Genomic DNA, 23,740 nt, shown 5'->3' on the forward strand with positions numbered 1-23,740 from the left:
GCTTCACTGAAATCAGTGGACACAGATTTTTTACTAGCTGAGGATCTAGCCCAGAGTGCCTAAAGGCTCAGCACAGGTAGCCTCTTGTCTCTATTTGGGCCTCATCATTGGTGTTCAGGTCTGCCCACATGAGCAGATTTGAAGGTCAGGGCCATAATTTGCAACTGAACATTTTCTGTTGCATCTCTAAAACAAACAAACAAACAAAAAACAACCTCAAACTATTTGACTCCAGTAAATTCTCTCATGCTGAAATCTTAGTCCAACATAGCTGACTGCAGCTCTGCTCATAAAAGCAATCCTCTTCAGTAGCTGGAATGTGAGCCCCCAGGGCTGCAACATCTCTGAATACCCATTGAGACAGGCACTTCTATCCTGGGGGGAAAAGGGATCAAACGGCCACCTTGTGCTTCTTTTTTTGGCACTGGATTGCTATTTGCTACCATATTTCCTACTGCTGAGGTCTTTATCACCTAAATCCCCGAAGACTTTTTGTTCAAATGACCTCATCTTTGCTGGTCTTAGATTTTTGTGCCATTAAATAAAGAACTTCCAGTTGAATGTTATTTTTCGTAAGTTATTTTGGGACTATGAACTGTAGTGGATGTACTTACTGGCTTCTAGAAAAGTCAGTTAGTGAATGCTCTGGAGTTTTTTAAATGTCAGTTTGTGCAAAATGAGCTATACATGCTTGATCTGCTCTAGTTCAAAGAGAACAGGCCCAATCCTGTGCTCCTTTGAAATCAATGGCAATATTCCTGTGAATTTAAATAGGAGCAGGATATCGCCCAATATTAGCTTTTGGTAATGCAATAAGCATAATGCTTTAAAAAATCCTGCAAGTTTCAACATCTTAACTTCTTGTTAGTGGAATATAATATACATATCTGGCAAGTATTTTCAAGAAAGAGTATCCTGCCTGCATTCTGATATTTCATAGAGGTAAATGCATATGTCTGTTTACTAAAATGAAACGCAACTATCTGTGAAAACAAAGTAAAAAGAATGGAGACCTATGGGAAATATACAAGTATATAAGACTAATGATGCTAATCATGTACATTCCAGTGAGTCCAATGTTCTTGTTATAAGTCATAACTAAAATTTTGTATTAACTGGTTCAGTTGAACAACTTCAAAAATATCCCAAGACACACTCTACTCTCCCTGCTCCTGCAGAAAAACTAAACAGACATCAACAATAAGAGGGAAGACTAATTCATTTCATTTCTTATATTTTCTAGCACTCGTCAACTTACCAATATTCGGTATTTTTGTTTAAGAACCAAATATACTCAAGAGATTAGTCTTTCCCACCATTAGGGAAGCAGTAAAGGCAATATCTTTCATTAAAACAAAAAACAAAAAAACTGAAGTGGCTACTAAACCCAGAAAACTTAGCAATCAGGAGTCCAACTTTGCTCCTATTCAAATCAGTGGGAAAACTCCCATTGACTTCAAATTATGTTTAGTTGATACAATTAATCTTCGTATTAAAAAGATGGCATGTGAACTCATTTTTTTCTTGATACTAAAAGCAACATAAGATTTGCTTTTATTCTTTCAAACACAATTAGCAAAGCACTCTAGGCGCTGAATAAACCTATTCATTTGAACAAATTATTCCCTGGCAGAGGCATAACCCCCCTCCCTTCCAACCCTTTCCTATTCTGATGCAGTCAAAAGAGACACAAAAGCCTGCCTGTGCATTTATCCTGCCTGGCTGGGTCTGAGAAAGACAAATGGGACATACACCATTGAATATGTTATATTTTTCCTGTCTCTCTCAGTGACTATACTGAATTGCTTACTTCCCCCCTCCCTAATCTTTGTGCGTGTACAATCCTAATTAAAGGATGATGTAAGGCAATACACATGGGGGAAGAGTCTGGCACGGATGTTATGGATGAAGTGATAAACTTTATGACTGCTGTCTACTGCTACCTCCCACACAGCTTTTGTAGATAATTGGTGAAGCCCTAAAAATTGCTTTAGAGGCGTCCCTTCTGGGCCATTTCTCATTTAGAAGACTTAAACCCTTAAAAATAACAGATTGTCGCTTTTTAAAAGGTAGTGCCTAGCTGATCTAAATAATATATTTACCTTTGACTTTGTTCACATTCTTTGGATGAGATAGCTTTGCAGGCAAATTGAACTTCAATTTCCTTTTCCTGGTGCTCATTGTGAGTGTTGGGAAGAAGACAGTGGATAAGAAAAAACTCCACACATCTTTTCCCACAAACAATGGGAACAGTTGGAATGTTTATTTAATTAGTTAAATTTTCAGCTTTTAAATAAGAAGAAAAAAACAAGCCATGGGTGGCCTGCTAACCTCAAAAGAGCAAATATCCAAGGTTATAAAATCATCCCAGCTCAGAATACTGGGTTAGATATAAAAACAGCATTTATTGAATTCTACCCCCAAGCCAGGAACAGAGGTAGTATTAAGAAGTTTCAAACTGAAGCCTTAAGCCAGTGCATTAAGTGTTTAGTGTTATTTAATAAAAATGGACTGAAACACTGTTTCTTGCTAAACATTTTTTAACCAACATGTCTGTCTGGAATTAGTCTCACCCCAATCCGGAGGCAGTTGCAAATGCTGATATCAAATAAACCACTTCCACTGCTGTCTCTGGCACATTTATCTTAGCGCTCTTATGTTATGCCTTTAATCCAAGCATCTCAAATCACTATACAAGTGTTCAGAGCATGTTGTAAGTAGCTGACTGATACCTTGTTTAGCTCCCAGACGATGACAGAGGCAATATCTTAGCTAATAATGTTAGGCTGCTTTACTGTCCCTAATTCTGACTATCCATTCCAAATGGATAGTTGAGAAGTTTCAACTACTAAGGGCCTGATTCCATAGCCCATATCCAAGCAAATCCAGATAAACTTCTACAGGAGCTAAGCCTGCTCTAGGGGGTAATCCTACACCTACCGAAGTCAACTGGAGTTTGGCAATGGGGTAGCAGGATTGAGGTTGGAGACCAGATTATCAGAAGAGCTCAGCTCCCATTTAGAACCCAAAATAAGTGGCCATATTTTCTAAAAGCAGCATGTTGGGTGCTGGGCTTTTGGGGAAGAATCTCTGTTATTTAGGTAGATAAATAGAAGCTAGGTACCAGGTCCCAAAACCGGAATGGGAAGCGAGGCCCAGCCCCATGGGACAGGAGCCTTTGCTAGAGGGTGAGTGCAGGGTGGACTCACTCTCCAACAGGCAGGCTGGAATTAGGATGGTATTGCTGGGGTTTTGGTCAAAAAAAAAAAAAAAAAAAAGACACAATGCAGCTGCGGGTTGCTTTATTAAAAAGTTTAGGAACCAACTGTCTAGTGCCTTCTTAAAAACTCTCTCTACCACTTGCTTCTCTGACTGTCACCAGTGATCAGTTAAAGACTGCTTAAAGAAATTCATCCAGAAGGATTCCCAAACCTTTTGGACTTCATCCTAACAGCGAGATTGTCTCCTGGGCACCTCTGCACAGTCAGGTTGGCACAGATCATTCTTGATTATAGGGATGGTACTTAACAATGATAGCAACTGCTTACATGGAAAAGCAACATCAGGAATGTTTTGTGTATTTTTAACTTCTTTCTGTGCAATGTACCAGCTGGAAACAAGGAGAGCTAGTGCCATGTGAGCTGCTAGCTCTCAACCAGCCACAAACATGTCCACCAGTCTGAGAACTGCTATGTGCTTTGCCCCTCCTGTTTTTCTATCCTTTCTATTGGCTGTTATGTTTTCTCCATTTTTATTATGTTTTTTCTATGTAGTGTAATAATGCCCTTGGAGTTTACCATGGCAAGAGTTCAGGACAAGATGCCGTATTAACGAATCTCTTTTTTTGTCAGAGTCACTGTCAGATAAATGAAGCCACACATTAAGAGCTTCATTCTCCCATATGCTGGAAAACCCAGCACAAAGAAGTGGATACTCTGTTTTACAATTCACAGTTTCCCTGGATATTTACACTGGGACACATGGTTTGCCACATGCAGAAGCAGCTGAGAATTGCACTCAAACACCCATTGATCACCCCTGTAATCCACTGCAGGCAAGATTGCACCTGCAGTAACATGCCCACCTTCCCCAGTAGAAAAATCATGTGTAGACAAATCCAGTAGAGTGGGGACATCGCCACCTCCTCCCAGTCCACAGAGCCTGAATGCTGGGAAGCCTCCACAGAGGGAAACTCTCTTGGAGTAGCAAAGGCCAGCATACAGTGAAGCTGGCATCCCCTTTCCCTTCCATGCAGGCAGGAAGAGGGCTAGGTGATGAGGCCCTTAGTCAGATCCTTAGTTTTGTTTTGCTTTTTCTTCTTTCACAATTTTACAAAAATGTAACTTTTATTAATTTACATTTTTTTTAAATTGGATTGTAACAGTGTCTGCAACTGATTGCAGTGACTGCAACCCAATCATTGCTGTAGTGTGCTGGTGCATGAGAATTATATAGGGGAAACTGACCAGTCTGTTTTCATTGCCCGCACTGAGTGACTGCAAAAAATAAATGGTATCACAAATGGTAGTAAATTAAGACTACTAAAATCTGTTCATTTTTGAATGCTCTCAGGTATTAGTGACACAATGATATTTAACCAGGTAGCATCCCTTAAAATTGTTTATATTTTAAAAAATCATGAGGATACACTGATGTGGGAAGGTTTTTTGAGTAGATCTGTATAGCACAGTAAGTAATAGTACAATTTTGGTACACACTGAACTTGTCTTTGAAGCCAACCTCCTTTTCCCTGTAGCTCTGAGCCCCTGCTCTGAGCAAAATACAAGAGAGCTTTGGGGTCACCTGAGTCTGTACTGGGCAGAGCAACCAATGAATGTTATCAGCATGGAGATCTGACTGCTCGAGCAGCTACGGTCTGATAAAAGTGAACAAAGAACAGTTGGCAACATGGATGTATTTGCAGGGAATCTCCTATTTAGAGAATAAGCTAGCCAACAAAAAACGCATCTGTTTGCTAGCATGAGGGAGCTTGCTGATCTCTCTCACGCATTGTGCAAATTCTGCATATTATAATGGGACTCATATTTTGTTGGCAATGTAATTCTAACCAGGTGTTTAACACAACGCTGAATTGATACACGCATGGTCCTCCAAACAGATTTTTGAAGCGGGCTCCATGTCCTACAGAACCACAGAGTGCCTCTCCTCCTTACTTCAAACTGTCCTCCCTAATTCACCCACCTCAGCCTGTGAGCTGGATAGATAACATTCATGCTCCTGGCTTCATTGGCTCTCCTAGCCATTCGGCTGCTCTTGCTTTCTGAACGTTAGCCTGGCTGCTCTTGACTGGTGGGGCTACCAGGGCAAGTCTTCGGTTCCAGTTGGTGGGAATCAGGGTTTGCCACTCCCCTTAACAGATCTCAAAGTTCCTTGGAAGGCGTCATTATCCCCATGTCCTATGGAAGTTGTGTTGTCTCATAACTTCATCTGCAAAAAGATGTGCAAATCTGAATGGGCCTCCTGTGCCCTTCGTTGGAGCACTATTTGAACTCAGTCATGCTTTCTGTTTCATTGTAGCAGTAAGGTGTGAACCAGGCTTTCCAGGATTCAGTCTGGATTTGTATGTTTCATGGAATTATGACCCAAAGTATGACTGTAACCTCCCCTGGGTAACTGAATCAAAAAGGCTTTTCATTCCAAATAACCCTCCCCAGTACCTAAAAGCACAAATCGGTGAGAGATTTTCAAAGAGAGCTGTTCTATGGTTGGTTGAGTGCAGATTTTCTGAAAACAACTGATATTGTACAATACCTTGCAGGAAAGACATCCTGTTTGTTAACTCAGCACGCACATTAGCATAGCTTTTGTTTCAGACCTTATGTTTATGCTCAAAATCTGAGTTTTCAAGCAATATATATTTACTGTTTCTGCTTTCCTTTATTTTATAGAAGTCAATTAATGCCAATCCTTTAAACAATATAAAAACAACATAAAATAGTGTATGAATGTATCAAACAAATAGCTTTTCCTGACTTTCCAATTTCACTGGTCTCCTGTGTAAATGTGGTAATTTTAGTTCCAGTAGTAGCGATGGTGGGAAAGTTCTTGCACGGCATTGTCACTGCAATGGATTGACATCCTTACCATGTTCCTCTGGAGCCATATGAGCTTCAGCTCTCATGTGGCCACATTCTCTTCTAGCCACATCAGGGGGTTTTAAGTGGACATGGAAAGTTCCCCCTTCACAGGGAGCGAAGTATCTGCACCAGCATGCAGGCAACTGTATGTGTGTATTGTGCTGTGAGCTCCTCCTATCTTCATCTCAAAGATGACACATCTAGGAATGATCTTAGAGCACTATCCTTTCAGTGTTTTTGATACTCTATGCTAATTCCCGGAAGCATCTTCCTCTAGAAGTGAACGGTAACAAGAAATATAGTATTTTACTTCCCTCTTTGCAGCACTGTGGTACTTCCAGTTTTAAAATACTTGACAGGATTTGCGGAATACCTCCAGTGGGTATTTGGATGGTTAAAACCGCACAGACAAGTTTAGCCTGGTACGCTGGGAAGTAGGGCACAACTCCCCTTAAGGATAAGAAAAGTTCAGTTTACCAGATACAATAGGATAGCACAACCTGCTGAAACCCCATTTCCCTAGAGTGAAAAAGCATGAGGGAGAGTTGGAGTGAGACAGAGAATACAGAAATCAAGAACGAAGAAAATATTTTACCAATAAAAGGAGTGTGATGAACGATGGAAGTGTTGCCCCTCCTACTGTGTACTCCCTGATGACTGTGGACAAACATAAAGAGCAATTTTCTTTAGCCAGGGAGAAAAACATCTTACCAGAGAGAGTTCACAAAGTAACAGTGAGTTTCACAACTGAACCCAGGTGTTTTTGACAGATTCAGAATGGGACACTTTGTCACCTTTGATTTAATCAGGATCCTGTTTTTGAGGATGCTAAAAGCCCTAGGCTCATAATCAAGTACTTACGTAATCATCTTCGTTCAGACCTTGTTTCTGAACAGAACTTTTCACTTCCATGGAAAACCTCTCAAACTCAGGTTTCACTGTCCTCAGTAGAGTGACTGTTTGGAGGGATGAGTAGGCTTGCTTTGCTTCAAGGTCATGTTTGTCTCCTCTCTTCCACGAGCCATTTCCTAAGGGAGAAATAAATATTTACAATTCCAGGCTAGTTTGCATAAAGGGCTCGCTCTCCCTTTCTGCTTAAATATCCCCTATACGTTGCTTGGGGTAGTCAGCAATGTACAAGATATTGTCACATTTGTGCAATATGTGCTGTGAGGCTAATGTAAGAGAATTCAATGTGCCTCATGATACTAGGGGAACAAGATAGCAAGGGGGACTGGCATAATGCCCTTGAAATAATTATACAGGTTATGATCCTTAGTCAGAAGTCCAGCCTAGCAGAATGGTCAGCAATAAGGTTTTCTTCCCATATTTGCTTGATTATTTTTAACATCTGAAGTCAAGTCTAGATATGAGCAAATAACATCCTCAAATACAGAGAAGCAGGCTGTCTGGGGGCTAGAACATGAGAGACAAAACTGGGTTCAGTTCCCAGTCAATGCGCCACTGACTCCCTTTTAAACTTTGAGCAAAGTCAGGTCTAAGTAGAGTAAGAAGAGTAAAGTAATTACCTAGAATGATGTCACAGAGGGCCTGATCTTGTAGCCACGTGTCACCCAGCTCTCCCACTGAAATCAATGGGAATGCCACGTGCACACTAGCTGCACGAAAGGCCCAGTTTCTCTTAGCAGAAAACAAACACCCAACTACAAATGTGCCATTGCACACATTATGCTTGCATTTGCCCAATGACACAGCAGGTGGGAGACTGGACTTGGGAAACAACTACAAGTAATCAGAGATTTTTAAATTCAATTACAGCTTATTTGTTTAAATACCTTTGCCTTCCTGGCCCTGATCCTGTCATGTCCTGAGTACTTCCTGTATGTTAGCTGAGGCCAAAGGACCTGATTCAAAGCCCACTGAGGTCAGTGGAAAGACTCCTATTGCCTTGAATCAAGTGCTAAGACTGTTCTATGGAACTGATAAATAATGAGGCCCCAGGGGAATAACAGTGTCCTTAAACAGCTTGCTTTTAAATGCTTAAAAATAATTAAAAAGCCAGACAGTCATTTTTATTTTTGGAACTAAAAGCCAGTTGTAAAAGTACAAAGACTAAAATTGCAGAACACAAGTAGCTGTTGAGGTTTGGAATCTGGAGACACACAGGACCCTGAGATGAGGGAGGATGTGGTCATTCAGCCTGGTTAAAGGAATTTGTTGATTTATAGACAGGCAGAAAGCAGGTCAGCTGAGACCAAGGGAAGGGAATGGAGATGGATGAGATGGAGTGAATGCCAGAGATGGTAGCAGCCAAGTATCAAACATTCTATCCGCCCTGACTTGGGACTATGTGCTTGCACAGGGATGGATGAGGGATAAAGATCTTACGGCCATGAGTGGGTTACATGGACCCTGGATCCAGGCATGCAGGTGGGTGAAAAGTGGGAGAAGCCTGCGTTTCATCTCCTCTGTTCCCCAGTGTGTTGTGATGGCAGCCGAGCCATTGGGGAGATGTCATAATTTGCTGGAAGTACAGGCCACTAGCAAGTTATTCACCTCCTCCTGACTGAGCATGAGGTAACCAATGAAGGAACAGGGCCTCTGAGAAGCACATTTCTTTCAGTGTGCTGTTTCTGGGCTACTGCAGCTGCTTGTCACTCTATACACAGGACCCGTGGCAAAGCCACAGTCTAGCCCTTGGTGAGATCCAAGTCAAATGGTGGCTCCCTTCCATTCTCTCTCCTTTCCCAGAGAAAGGCCACTGTGCTTGGGACTCTTTGTTGTTTGTTTACCAATGCACAATGCTGTGAAGGTGCTGCATCTCTATAGCCATTGTGGATTATGATCTTAGCAAAATTCATAAATGACCCTTTTTTAATTCTTTAATTTTTATTGACCATCTATCTTCTCTTTTTCAATCAATTCTTTGTCTCATCTCCTCATGAGGTTCTCAGCTACTGTTCCAGCCAGCTATCACAATTCTAGATTGTAACTCAATCAAGCACAAAAGCTTTGTTCTACCATGAGGTCCATACAAAAGATCTCTGAAAAGAGCATGACAACAGCTGACAGCCACAAAACATTAGTAAGCCATGCTCTAAGAAGCATAGTTCCCCAATCCCACATATATGCCACATTTTGGATCTTGGCTTTCCCAGAGACAGCTAGGTTTCAAGTAATATTGGGCCTAAATGTGAACACGCTTCTGTACCTCAGTCTAACCTAAACATGTTCACTTGAAAAGCTGTTGTAAATGGAAACAGAGAAGCTACCATTACTTAACAGAGCTTCTAAAGTAATTTTACACACTTTCAAATTCTTTCAAAGATTGCTTTGGGCATGGAGTCTGGGAGCAGCACTTAAAATGACTTTCTGATGAAGCAGCACAACTGTTGCAGCCTCAACAATTAATGTGTCTATTTACAGATTAAAATAAAAAAAACTTTAAGGACAACAAAAAAGGAGTGTGATTGTGTTATCTTACAAGAACAATAGCTACTTGTAAATCATATTCTGTCTTACAGTTCTGTACCTTTTTAGACTTCCAATAACACAAAGTTTATTAGAACTGTAAGAGGAGGTATGGGCATTCTGTGTTCAGTTTGTTTACTTTATGCATTTGACAATAATTTGTGTACAGTCAGTTGCATAGATTTCTCTTCAGAGTTAATTTGCCCCTTCTTAAAAAAGAACAGAAGATCCTTCTAATGTTTTTTCCCCTAGGAATTATTTACAAAAACTATTCAGGAAATGCTATTTAAACTGGTCAGTTGCCAAGAAGTCAGACAGACAGTGCTCCCTTAACTCTGGGGTTGTGATGCTGAGTCCTTTGTGAAATATTTACCTTAACTCCTAAGGATACCTTTTAGTATATGGATGTGTGGGACACAGAAATCTGAACCAATTAAAAAATATAAGCATATCAAATGTATGTGACTATATTATACTGGATGAACATCACTGTGCTTCTGTGCGCCAGGTGATACTACAAGGCTAAATATAGCAGCGTGTCTCTGCAGGATTTATGTGCCATCAAAAACTGGAGCACATATTAGATCAAGGGTTTCCAGCCACTGGCAGGTGTATAAATCTACAAAACTCCCACTGACTTCTGTGGGACTAGGATTTCGCCCTAAGGCATCAAGATTTCCTGGCTGGTGATCTAGGCAACCCCTCAGTACCTTAACAATGACGCTCTGTGCTGGGATTCACTGTGTCCCTGCTGCCTACCTCCCAGTCAGTCATGTGCAGTCTAGCCTACAACAGGGGTTGGGCTATTCCAGGCCCAAGACTTGCAGTCACAAGACTGGGATTTGGAGCAACCTACTGTGAATTCGAACACACACAATAGAACAGAAGGTAGTGAGAACTGGCTTGTATAACAAAGGTCTTTGTTGGAAGCAGTTTTCCCACAATGTAAGGGAATTTCTGTATTAGGCCTTGGCTACACTGGCGCTCTACAGCGCTGCAACTTTCTCACTCAGGGGTGTGAAAAAAACACCCCCCTGAGCGCTGCAAGATACAGCGCTGTAAAGCGCCAGTGTAAACAGTGCCGCAAGCGCGGCTCCCAGCGCTGCAAGCTAAACCGCATGAGGATGTGGAGTACGTGCAGTGCTGGAAGAGCTCTCTCCCAGCGCTGGCGCTGTGACCACACTCGCACTTCAAAGCGCTGCTGCATTAGCACTTTGAAGTTTCAAGTGTAGCCATACCCTTAGAACTCTCATTTAGTCACATAGCTTCTTCACACAGATTAGTCCAGAAGTAGTTAAATCTAAAATTTCTGGTTTCCGTCTTGCTAATATCATAATTCAAGTGGCGGGTAACCTCAGGGCCAGGGACAGACAGTGGTGTATTTTAAGATGAATAGTGGTATATTTTAAGACTAACAAATCTAAAAATGTTATCATGTTTACAGAAAGTTTTGCAACATGCTGCGGGGGTGGGAACAACATTACCATATGACGAGCTGTTGAAGAGTTCAATATTGAAGAAAGCGTAGTCCCCATTGGTCATTCCTTGTCGATGAGCAGCTAGCATGATGTTCCTTATTGTGTCACCGCTGGCACACATTATTACAACTGGTGGAGGAAAATGGAAAACAGAGATAAGAAGCTGTTCTTGAAACCTCTGGGAACAGATTATAAAGCTTGTCCATTGCCAGAAACAGTGACCTGAACTGTCCTCCCAACATGTTAAAAATCATGGGAACAGGGCTAACAATTAAATCTGGGATTTCCAAAGGAGCCTACATGAGACAGGGGCATACAAATACCAAAGGCCAATCCTTTACCCACTGAAGTCAATGCCAAAAATCCTATTGACTTCAATGGGCAAAGAATTATGCCCAAATACTATCTTATTCTTGATTCATGTAATGTGGTGAGGTTTTTGTTGGTTTGTTTAATTGTGCATTTAATTTTTATTACAACAACAATATCTAACTCTTATATAGCACTTTTCGACAATAGATCTTAAAGCACTATACAAAGGAGTATCATTATCTCCATTTTATGGATTGGGAAATTGAGGCACAGCTGGAGAAGTAACTTGCCCAAGGTCACCCACTGGTCAGTGGCAGCGCCAGGAGGAGAACCCAGGTCTCCTGACTCCCAGTTCAGAGCTCTATCCACTGCCTTGTTATTGCAAGTGAATATGAAATTATTCCAAGATTAAGATATAAAATGATAAAATTATCATTCAGAATTTCATTTTGAATACCTTGAAAACAGTTACAGTGTTAAAAGATTCAAGGTCTCATTTATCAATGATCCAAAAGTCATATAAAAGTTTGGATCCTTAAATGTGATCCGCTATTATTCAGCAGTACTCCATCCATGCTAGCGGATTAGAAGATCAGAGCTATGCTATCATCCAAGAGGTAATATCCAGGCAACATTTACATTACTTCAAAATTCTAAATACAGAGATGCAGCTGGATACTTGCATTCTGGTTTGTACTATATACTGGAGAGGAGGGGGTTACAGTGGAAATCTACTATTGTTATCATAGGTCAGAATTAGTGCCAGTGATCTGCAGAAGGACAAGATACTGGATGGCTCCATAAGCTTGAGAGCGAAGTCTGGTCAAAAACTCCCAGGGCATGTTAATAGCCCGTTTTGTGCATGTGGTGAAATTCATCCCTTCCCACTCAATAACTTGAGTAAAGAGGCTTTGTGCAGGGAGCTAAGTGGAAACTGCAGGGATAGAATCTACTGCCCAACCTGCCACTAACAGGTTGCAGCTGCTATTCCAGCCTATAGGAACATGGTTGCTGTTCCATCATGCTGCCTTTTTTTTCTAGCCACTTGATCTGTGTAAGCATGGATCTAATCCCTGTTTTTCTCTCTGTACTAGCTTAATGATCCTAGCACATAGGCCAGTTCCCCAGCATACAAAGCATGTAAGGCGACATCACCTGTTTCCTTCTCCCCCTTCATCAAGAGGTGTACTTCTCTCATAGTAAACAGTCTATATCACAAATTACTATATAACTTCACAACACATGTGAAACTAGCTAAACTATTAAATATGTGCAGGTCTGTGTCCAGCCAGAGCATTCTGTTCCCATTCCTAGGATGACACATGCAGCAAGCACAGAAGGCAGTCTGGTGTGATACAACTATGCTTGTTTAATGGCCTGGTCCATGAGATTTGATCAGAAAAATCAAAATAAAAGTTGTCAGTGCGCTAACTAAAAAGAAAGATAACATATTCTCAAGAAGTACTGCCATGCCATGGTAAAGCTACAACAATGGAAGCAGCTATTTTCATCCAAACAATAAAGCTCAATCAAAATCATATTCAGTTTTTCTTGTCAAGTGCCTGTGCTCACATAAAAGTTGCACACAAGCCAAATCTTTACTCACACAATCCATCTTCTCTCTCTTTTCTAGGTTTATTCCATTATAGGCATAATGATCCAAATTCATCCCTGGCATAACCCAACACACTTCAGAGAAGTTCCACCAGGGACAGGTCTGTCTTAATGACTGTAGTCGATTAGTATAATAATTTCCAGAGCAAACTATAACTTATGAGTATTGTGAGCCTCTTACATTGGAGGGGGTGGGGGTGAGGAAAAAGAGCTCATGTTTGATATAAACTTTGGCATAGGAATTACTGAATCATTATCAGCAAATACAGCCTATGGGATCAAATTCTTTCTGGATTTCCCCAGGAATGAATTTGGCACACTGTTCCTAACTGGAAAGGTGAGCTGTTTTTCTTTTAAAACACTTTCTAATTGCCTCCCAATCGTCTCTTGACTTTTGCCTTCATAATTCACATCTACTATAAAATCCCCATCCTGTAAGTGAAATTGAAGTTATTCCCCCTGCACCAGTTTATGACCTTGACTAACAGGAAAGAAGAGTGGAAAAATTTCTGCTTTAAAATGTGTTGATAGGTCGTAGTTTGAGAGCTGATAAAGGAATGTGAGGGGACAAATGTTAACTATTTGGATGTGGTTTTAGCACAGCAGGAATATATCAAAGATTACATTTTTTTGGTGTGTACAGGAAATACACCCATGAAATCCAAAGATAAGTTGTGTGTATGTGTCTGTGTGTCATTTTTTGCAAGCTTTTAAAAATGTAAAAGAAGTAAAAATGTAACTATGTTTATTTGGTCCGCATTTGTAAATTAGTAGAAAATATAATTCAATTCTTATACTTTCTTCAGTTTAAAATATACATATCAAGGTAATTCCGATATTACTATTTTGATCCTGCAAGCACTTATACAGCGCTTAACTCTATGGACATAGAGTAGTCTTACTGAAATTAATGGAATTACTCAAATTCCTAAATTAAGCATGTGCTAAAGTGTTTGTAGGATCTGGACCTCAGCCAGCATTGCTGAGTTTTGTTAAACTAATTATTGCTGAATTGAAAGCTTTAGCCAGTTGACTAGATCTGGAAAAGCATTAAAAATAAAAAGGCCAATCTTTGTAATAAACGCTCACTTTTCATGGTAATTTTTTGTGACATTAAGATTTGGAAGAATCGTTTTCAAAGGTTTAGATTCATATTTGCCAAGCTGTCTTCCTTTCTCAACCATGGTTACCAAATTTGGCCCTACCAAATTCATGGCCACAAAAAATGTGTCACAGACCATAAAATCTGCTCTCTCACCGTGAAATCTGGTCTTCTGTGTGCTTTTACCCTATACTTTACAGATTTCACGGGGGAGACCAGCATTTTTCAAGCAGGGGGTCCTGACCCAAAAGGTAGTTGCAGGGAAGTCACAAGGCCATTTTGAAGGGCCGGGGGTCTGGTATTGCCACCCTTACTTCTGTGCTGCTGCCATCAGAGCTGGGCAGCTGGAGAGCAGCAACTGCAGGCTGGGAGTCCAGCTCTGAATGCAGAGCCGCTGCCAGCAGAAGTAAGACTGGCATAGTATGCTACTGCCAACCTTACTTCTGTGCTGCTGCTTTCAGAGCTGGGCAGCCGCACAGTTGCCGCTGCTGACTGAAAGTCCAACTCTGCGGGTAGCAAAGCAGAAGTAAAGGTGACAATACAATATCATGTCATCCTTACTTCTGCGCTGCTGCCGGTGGCAGCTCTGCATTCAGAGCTGGACTCTCAGCCTGCAGCCGCTGCTCTCCAGCTGCCCAGCTCTGAAGGCAGCACTGTCGCCAACAGCAGTGCAGAAGCAAGGGTAGCAGTACCACAACCCCCTCTACAATAATCTTGTGATCCCCCCAACTCCTTTTTGGGTCAGGACCCCCATAATAACAACACTGTGAAATTTCAGATTTAAATAGCTGAAATAATGAAATTTATGATTTTTTAAATCCCATGATCGTGAAATTGACCAAAATGGGCCATGAATTTGGTAGGGCTAGAACCATGGTATAACTTTTAAAATGTATTGTACTTCTGTATTAGGGCTTGATCCTACCCAGGGCACGTGGGATGATGCTACCACATGGATGGTATCCCAAATGGCACTGAGCACAGCACAGCAATCCTGCTGGTACATGTCACTAGGTGTGCCAGGTGCAGAGAGCTACATACACATGGCCACCATGCAGTAGCAGCAGTCCAGAAACACCCATACTCTCCAGGAGGGTGCAAAGACAGGAAGGTGTGCTCCATGCTGTTACAGATGTGCGATCCAGGAGGCTGCAGGAACTGGAATTTTGGTTTCCAAACTACATTTTTAAAATGTTACCTTAGTGTGAAAATTGTAAAAAGTGTATTCTGAAAACTAAAATTCATTAACTTGTTAATGCAGACATTTATGAATGACCACATAAGCAGGTTCTTAACTTAAAACATGCGCATAAGCCCCACTGAAGTAAATCCCTTCTCTGTTGCTATGAAAGTGAATGGAACTATCTGCATGAGTAAAATGAGTAGAATTTGAATCTATATCAAGATTTCAGTGACTGTCACTCTCATTCTAATAAAAAAATCAAAATATATGAAAAATTAAGCAACAATCAATTGAAAGCATAATCCTCTGAGAAATTATGGAAATTCCCCTTGTAAACAGGAATGAAACTGAAGATGAATGAGTTGAAGGAAGAGAAGCCATTCCCTTTGTTAAAATAAAATGTGGCTGTATATATATAATGCAATTAGGAAGAGAATCAAAAAGAAATCAAGTTCCATTTGCTACAGGTTAACACTTTTCTTATTGAAATAGAATTATTATGCTTTTAATCATCAAGAAAACAAAGCAGAGACATAAACCTTATGTTTTTCTCTGCTTGGCTATTTTGGCTAGCTGTCATTTGTTGCATCTTATTCATTCAGGAAATCACTTAAACTAGTGCTTAAATTCCTCTCTGTTCAACTTTAGAGCTCTCCTGAGATATTAAAAATCCATCAGTTGGTACCAATTATCTCACAGGCCCTGTGAGTTCATGAAATTCACACCAGTGTAGCTATATCACCAGTGCAAAGTCCTAAAGCACATACACTGCATCAATACAAATATACCATGTGGTGACTGCATTGGGGTTACATGGAGCGTGATTTGTATCTGTTTATGAAAAAAAAAAATCACTCACCCAATAGGATTCTATTTAACTGGGAGTTAAAAAAAAATAGTTTTAAGAGCATATTTTAAAATTTAACTCTCCAGTCAGTTTTAGGGAAGGAGTTTCTTTAACTTGATCCACTATCAATTAGTGCACAGTGCATGCTTAGAATATTTTGACATGTTTCTGCCTTTGTTTTTTGTTTTTTGTGGGGGGTTTTTGGGGGGAGGGGGTTGTTTTTCTTTCAACAAGCAATTAACAAAAAAAATTCCCAGGTTAGCATTGCCTGTAGCAGGAAAATGTTATTTAATATGCTTATATACCAAATGAATAAATTAATAAGTAATTAGTTCAGGTTTGCATTTAATCCAGTGCATTCTAAATATGTGGGTTGTTCTATTATGTTTCACGCTTTTTTCTATTATATGATATATAATCAATTCATCCAGCCTAAGGGTGATTTTTTTGAAAATATTTTACAAAACACTTATCTCCCTGTTGTTTTGCTAACAGTTGGTGACAAAATTACTGCACACATGCAAGAGTTAGGAATTCACATGTTCCCCTGCTAGCTGCTGCCACAAAATGTTTTTGTTATTTATGTAATACTCAACGGGGCTTGTAAATGGACGGAGGGGGGAGAAAATCTCCATGGTAAGACTTAGGAGGACGAGAGGAAAACTTCTTTGCTCAACCTTTGAACATATGCAGAGAGTTACTAAAACAAAAACTTGCAGGATAAGCAACAGGTCTGCTGTCCAATCCAAAAATCTGCAGTTTGGCAGATACATTGTTTTCTCTCTTGTTAGCAATGCAGCTTGTTTGAAATAAATCAGATTTCTACTATAAATAAAAAGCATCATAATACAAAAGGGTGAAATCCTACCCCCGCTGAAGTAAATGGCAAAATTCAAATTGATTTCAATAGAGCCAGGATTTCACCCCAAAGGCGCTGGTCCTGCTCTCATCTAAGTCAGTAGGTTCACTGGGAACAGAATCATGCCCAAACTTTTCAACATGAGACAGTCAGCTGGGCAAAATATTACCCCTTTCAAGTGTCCTCCCTCTCCCAATACCTCCAGGGTCTCAACTGCCCTTATCTGCATTAATCCCTGCTAATGAGGATGATCAGCCAAAACACTATACATCTCAGATGCTGGGCCAAATTCAGCGTGGTGTAAGGAGGTGCAAGACTCAATACATTTTAATATTTAAATATAACCTTAAAGGAACTATATGTCCACATGAATTATTTCAAGAAGAGTTCCCTACAAGTTCTAAGCAGGTTACTCAGAAACCCCATGTAATTTTCATACTCAAACACACCACACAAGTATGCCATGTTTCTTTTACTCTGGCATTTAGATTATTTGGTAGAGAGAGAGAATGTGTGTAGAGAGAGACAGAGAGACATCCATAATCAGAATTAGTCAATGAGTCTAAAGTGCCACAGACCAACAGTGAAATCTGCCCTTTGAGATGTCTCTGCATAACAGATGACATACATATGCAATGAGTAACACAGCAGAGCCAGTGTAAAGCTTCTGCAGTGCATATCCCACCCCAACCACTTGCATAACTGGCTCCTTTGATAGCTACCGCAGTGCTGAACTAAAAGCCTAAAAGCCATCAGTGTGTGACCTGAACGGAGAAAACTTCCCGATCTGAATAAAAACAGGAAACGACACAAAAGATCTACCCTGCCGATACTGTAAGTGGCCACTTGAAAGCACAGAACATGAAATACTTGCAGCACAGTATACACAACAAAATAGCCTAGAAAATCTCTCTTACTTATCTCTGTGCACAACTAGCACATTTTTAATGTGTCACGTTTTAGGGGAAGCGCTAGAAAAAAGACTCTGGCAAGTTGTTTGCTATTATATACCTGAGGAAACATAACTAAAGCCCTCTCTAAAACAGAAAACGCATGCAGCATGCAAAACATGCAAACTAGCTGAAGAAAAGATACTCGAGGATTTAGCTTCAACAGGCGATAAACAGCGAAGTAATGCCTGAAGGGTTAAGTCATTCTGGACCAAAGGTTTTATCTCGTCCCGTGCAGTTTCATAGTCATGTTTATTCATCATTTCTTGCCCACACTGCTTTGGATTTCAGATTACTCTGCTTGCGAGCCTTGATACGCAAACCTGCTTTATCAACACACATACATTTCACCATGTTACTTCCGCGATGAGTTTGCTTTACTTTCAGACAGATTAGTGTAGCCCCAGCTGAATGCAGCTACAATTAATGGCTATTTCTCACTAGCTGCCTTACGGATCAGACAAACTGCCGGCTGCCTCTGTCAACACGTTGCACCTACGCCCTCCATCTCCCCCAGTTCAGGTGCACGGCACTTGAACGAATGCATAGCGAAAAAACACAGCTCACTGCACACTCTCATTCCCCGCTAAGGAAGCTGGAGAGCACTCGGGAGCACAGCGTATATGGGAGACAGCGTTACTAGGACTGTGAATGCGTCCAAAAAACCACTGGCTGCAGGAACTGAATTCTGAGCGTCATGTTTTGCAAGCTAGGAATCCCCTGAATGTTTCCCGTTTACGTGCAGTCAACGTGGGAATAAACCGCTGTGGCATTCAGGACATAGTAATCCCATTGCAATCACCATCCCCCGCCCCCAATGTCCGCATTTCACAGGCTGCACACAGTCGGGGCTTTATCAGACGTTCTCCAGCTTTAAAACAAGGTTGTCTCTTTGCTTTAAAGGGGGAGGCTTATGGTCCCAGCTCTGCAGATCACTACGGGAAGGACTGACTACCCGTGGAAATCTGCTCCACTAGACACCGCGAGATTGATTCTCTGTCACCTTGCGTAGCCATTTGCACCAGTGTGAGGTGCAGCTTTGCAGACGCTGATCTGATAGCGTCTCACACCCGTTCGGCACTGGCGGGGAGGGCTGCAAGGCGGCGGCGGCGAATTGGGGCCGGGTTGGCGGCTGAGCCACAGCTGCTCCGCACGGCCACAGGAGGGGACTTAGCACTACGCTTCTCCACCCACGAGGCGCTTTCTAGGAGCTGGCCCTGGGCTTTGGGCAGCGAACGCTTGGGACAGACTTTTATGGCGGGTGCATCGTGGGGGGGGGGGAGGAGGGGTGGAAGGGACTTCAGTGATTTAACTCAACTCCACCAGTGGGCTATTATTTGGCCAAGGCTCCTTCAGCGGAGACCGAGGGCGGGGGGGTTGGACAAAGCTCCACTGGGAGGTGATGGACGCAGAGGAGCGCAGCGGGGCTACAGCCCTGGCTGGGGCGGGTGTCCTGCTGCAGTGGAGTTGGCGGGGTGTGATCTGGGGAGGGGGGAATTTCCCCCCGCGGGTGCCCGTGCTGCCCCTGGCTCACTCACCTCGCTCTCCGGCCTGGATGGAGCGCACGATCTCGTCCAGGTCCAAGTAGCGGCCGCTCTCGTCGAAGCTGTGCACGGCCATGGGGAACGCCTCCTCCTGGAAGACCACATGCACCCCCTCCATGGTGAAGTAGCAGTTGCGCTCCTGGTTGTTGTCGCTGTAGAGCAGGGTGGCCCGGCTCCACTTGTGGTGCCGGAACAGGGCCAGGAACATTTCGCCCATCTTGGAGTAGGCGGGCGACACCCGGGTCAGGTGTGAGTACTCGCCCGTCTTGGTGCTGAAGCCGGTGGCCAGCGCCCCAGCCGAGATCATGGGCAGGTTCCAGTGGGAGGCCAGCCGGGCCACCGGGGCAGCCGCGTACTCGCAGACGGGCCCCAGCAGCAGGTCCGGTTTCTGCTGCTTCAGGGCCACCAGGTCCACCAGGCTGAAGAGCGCCCGGTTGCCGCACTCCGAGTCCTCGTAGATGACCTCGAAACGATAGCCCGGCAGGCAGGTCCCGTTCTCCTGCAGGCTCCGCACGGCGTACTCGATGGCTGGCTTGACCCTGGCCAGGGAGAACAGGTAGGAGTTGTCCTTGGGTAGCAGCACCAGGACCCTGATCAGCTTCTCCTCGTCGGGGCTGCTGCTGCTGCTGCTTGCCAGAAGCATCCAAGCCATGAGGATGCAGGGGACGCTAAGTAAGAAGAAGGATGGCATTGTTTCAATAGCAGTGAGCTCCCTCCCCCCTCTCGCCGCTGCCTCCGAGTCCCCGTGTGCCCTGCACAGAACAAGAAAGTGCTACCAACCTCCGCCCCCTGCACGCTTTAATACAGAGACCACTAGCCCGTGGGGTAAGAGGGAGCTGCTGGTTTTCTCTCGGTGTTGGGTGGCTGATTTTTAAGGGTGTTTTGGCAGGTTAACTAACTGTCCCAGCAACTTGTTATTAGTGTGGCATCTTCCTCCCCCACGCTCTGCCTCCTGGCTGATCTTATTGATCCTCGCTGGTCTATAGCCCTCTGTTTAAGTAGTGTAGGAGCCAACGCGCCTGTTGCCACACATGGCGCTGCGAGGCCGGGTTTGTGTTTGGGGAGGAGTCATTCTTTAACATTCCTGCAGGGCTGATCCGCCCTTCCGCCCCCTCCCCCCAAACAAAATCCCGGCCCCACCGCCCCTCTTCCTGTAACCAACCCACATCTCGCCCAGGGGCGCGCTGATGAGCAATGGCTGCAAAGGGCGCTGCAAACCTGGAGCAAGGGGGGATGTGGGTAGGAAATAACAAGACACTGCTCGGCTGCTACTATCCTGAGAAGTCGCGCTCACGCTTACGATACGGACTTTGAAAATCTCCTGGATGCGATCGTTGTTGGGGTTTTTTCCTTCACCGTCCACGTGTCCCAACACGGCGTGCAAAAGACCCGTGTAAAATCAGGAGCTGGGGATGCAGCGAGTAACACGCATGAAGTTGACTCGTAATGCTGTAACTCTGGATGCGGAGCGACCTGGGGCCGTGTAAGAGACCGAGCGTGTTTTAAACGCCCGGTTTACAGGATTGGGAGCCGCCCTCTGAATGAATGAATCCCCCCACACACACTTGAAATGGTCCTTTCATGCAGCGGCGGGTGGGGCGCCCCTTTAATGCTGCTGCCCCTGCTGAAAGCTGGCGGAAGGGAGGCGTTCGTAGCTCCCCTCTGGGCGAAAGCACCGTGCCGCTAGTTTGCAGCAGTGGAAGAAAGCGCGCGTGCTAGCATTAGCAGCATGGGAACCGGCAGGGAGAGGACACAGTAGCTGCCCCCCAGCCCGCAGAATCCCAGACAATCCAGCAGTATTCTCCTTGGCGGGTTGTTACTGCGCCGCGTGCGCCACACGGTTTCCAGCTGAGTGGTACCTTAGTGCACTGGCATGCCCGTTCACATGAACGGAACAACTCCGGGTGTAACGTACACCAGCCTGAGCATGGGTGATGGACAGTGTACGCGCAGGATTCATACTACTTACTCCGCAGGCAGCCTCGTGGAAAACAGCGGACTACCAGTGTGGGGAAAGCTAGCAGAATCTGCCCCAAAATTAACATGGGCCGTTCTGTGGCTGGGGGGAAGGGGAAGAAACTCTTCTAGTTTGCACAGCCTTCATGGGGAGGGATATAATTGAAACACTAGCACTCAGGGATGCCCAGAAGATACTTCCAGGGAGCAGGTAGGACTTTGGCTCTGCCCCACATAAAATATCCAGCAGAGCTAGTCGGCAGCATGTGAGAAGCATGTTGCCTCCTTTAAAGGTAGGCTGGCTAGATAGCAACTATGAAAAAACGGGATGGGGTGGAGGGTAATAGGCGCCTAGATAAGAAAAAGTCCCCCAAAAATGGGACTGTCCCTTTAAAAACGGGCATCTGGTCACCTCTTTAAAGGTATGTAGCATAAATGCTCCCAATCCCCCCATGGAACTGTGGAGCTCTGGGAGACATTGTGCCACTCGGTCTGCACTGCCCCTCATTACAGGCTGGGCTTAAACAGCAAAATTTAATTCTGCAGAAGACTTTGTGTGCTCCAATAAATGTGTGTCATTAAAAGCAAAACAAAACTCATTTTTCAGTTATATTATTTCATTTGAAAAGAGTTTGTATTCAGAGAATTGTGTTTATTTAACACTGTTTTGGTGTGAAAAATTCACTTGTTAAGTAGTCTGGGCACCACTTTCTGACTAATGTACTTAGCTATTGCCAATGGTAAGAAAAAAACACACTTGTTTTTATAGTATTGCTAACAAAGCAATTATAACTTCAGAAATTTTTGGAAATGCCACTTGATGGAAGATCATTTTCTGATTAAGAAACTTTTCTCAACATTAAATAATGAAAAGAGTTAAAAATGGTACAGTGAAGGAGGATACAAGTCGAATGGAGGGAGGACGAACTGCATTCATCACTTGCACTGTGAAATCTCTGTGGATTGTGCATGTTCCATAATGATCAGTGGTCCACGTCTGCACATGCAGAGTAATTCTGCACAGTTTGACATTTTATGCTTATAATGAGAGGCCCAAGGTTGAACTGGTAGGGTGAGTGAACTGCTTCTCACCTTACAGAAGGGGTCTGTTTAACTCAGGGTTGAGGTCACTGTCAGGGCAATGTGTGTAAACAAATTGGTGCTGCCTTTACTGTACAGAGTATAAATTGAAGACTTTGGTTCCTAGTGGAACCCAGCTGTTCATCTTTAAGAGCACATGAAGTCTGAATTAAACCCAAGAGGAAACTGCACATGCTTTTAATGCAATTAAACTAAGCAATAGAATTTAAAAGGTCCAATAACACTATTTTCTGTCTAATCAGAACTAATCAACTAATCAAAAATTCACCAGAATATTTTCCTGGAATATTTGTCTAATGGAGATCAGTCAAAAAATAAGATGTAGAAATTCAAAGACAAGTAACTTGCCTGAAAAATGTGCATTTAAAATAATATTATTTGATTCCTTAATTTGGTTTCAGAATGATTTTTAAAGTTTATAGATACATCCACCCTACTGAAGATCATTTTGTATGTTGCCTTGCCAGCCCTGCTATCCATTGACCCTATATGTCTGTTTATGACACTGCAGCCTGGCAACATTGCTTCAATTTTTTTCCCAAAATGTATCTTTCTTTTTCATTTGTGTGTGCTGCGTTTTGTCTCAGGGGCATCTTATTTCAAACAGCATGAATTGTGTCAATAAGGAAGAGATAAGCAAACAAATCACACATCTGCCATCCTTATTCATTTTGACTACTCCTCAGGGAAAAAGATACTACTCAGCATACAGGACAAAAGTGATTAAAAAAAAGAAGACTGGAAAATACAAGGCTTGAAGGCCAGTTCTCATACATAGATACAGACTTGGATTTAGGCCCCAACCTGCAGCTCTTATGCATGTGAACACTGCCATTCAAACTAGAGGTAGTCTGGCTTTAGTAAACATTTCTGGATCAGGCCCTTAGAGCACAAGGATCTTTTAGAGTCAAAAGCTTATGTGTAACAATTTATTGTTGATCCAAATTACATCTATCACTTACTCCACCTTGTCACGAGTACAAATACAGTACAGCTGCAAACATTTTCCAGGGCTGTAAATCTAAAATTGTTTTCCAGCGAGCAGACATTAGTTCTTTCAACTACCTATATGTTTTTAATATGTTTAAACTCATACAGTCCTGAATCTTTTGTCAGGCAAAATGTCCATTGGCTACAAGTAAGAGTGAGGATTTCGGAATCTGGCCCTTTAGGACTAAGGTCATTATGGAAACAGTATTTTCCTCCCAGAATAGCATGCATACAAATCAAGATTGGAATCACTGTTCAAACTCAAAGCATTACA

General features: G+C 42.8%; 1 protein-coding gene across 3 annotated transcripts in view; it reads right to left on the minus strand.

Moving 5' to 3' along the window:
• The window catches only part of NPR3 (natriuretic peptide receptor 3), a 68,547-nt gene extending 48,092 nt beyond the window's left edge, over window positions 1–20,455 (minus strand). For all 3 annotated transcript variants that reach the window (XM_032763217.2, XM_032763219.2, XM_032763216.2), the window contains exons 1-3: window positions 19,414–20,455; window positions 11,015–11,137; window positions 6,960–7,126 (exon numbers count right to left, since the gene is read on the minus strand). In XM_032763217.2, the coding sequence (XP_032619108.1) occupies window positions 6,960–7,126; window positions 11,015–11,137; window positions 19,414–20,110 (987 nt within the window). In that variant the 5' untranslated portion in view covers window positions 20,111–20,455. The remainder of the gene's footprint in view (window positions 1–6,959; window positions 7,127–11,014; window positions 11,138–19,413) is intronic.
• Window positions 20,456–23,740: the final 3,285 nt, after the last annotated feature.

The sequence above is a fragment of the Chelonoidis abingdonii genome, chromosome 6 (genome assembly GCF_003597395.2).
Source record: "Chelonoidis abingdonii isolate Lonesome George chromosome 6, CheloAbing_2.0, whole genome shotgun sequence".
Classification (NCBI taxonomy): Eukaryota; Metazoa; Chordata; order Testudines; family Testudinidae; genus Chelonoidis; species Chelonoidis abingdonii.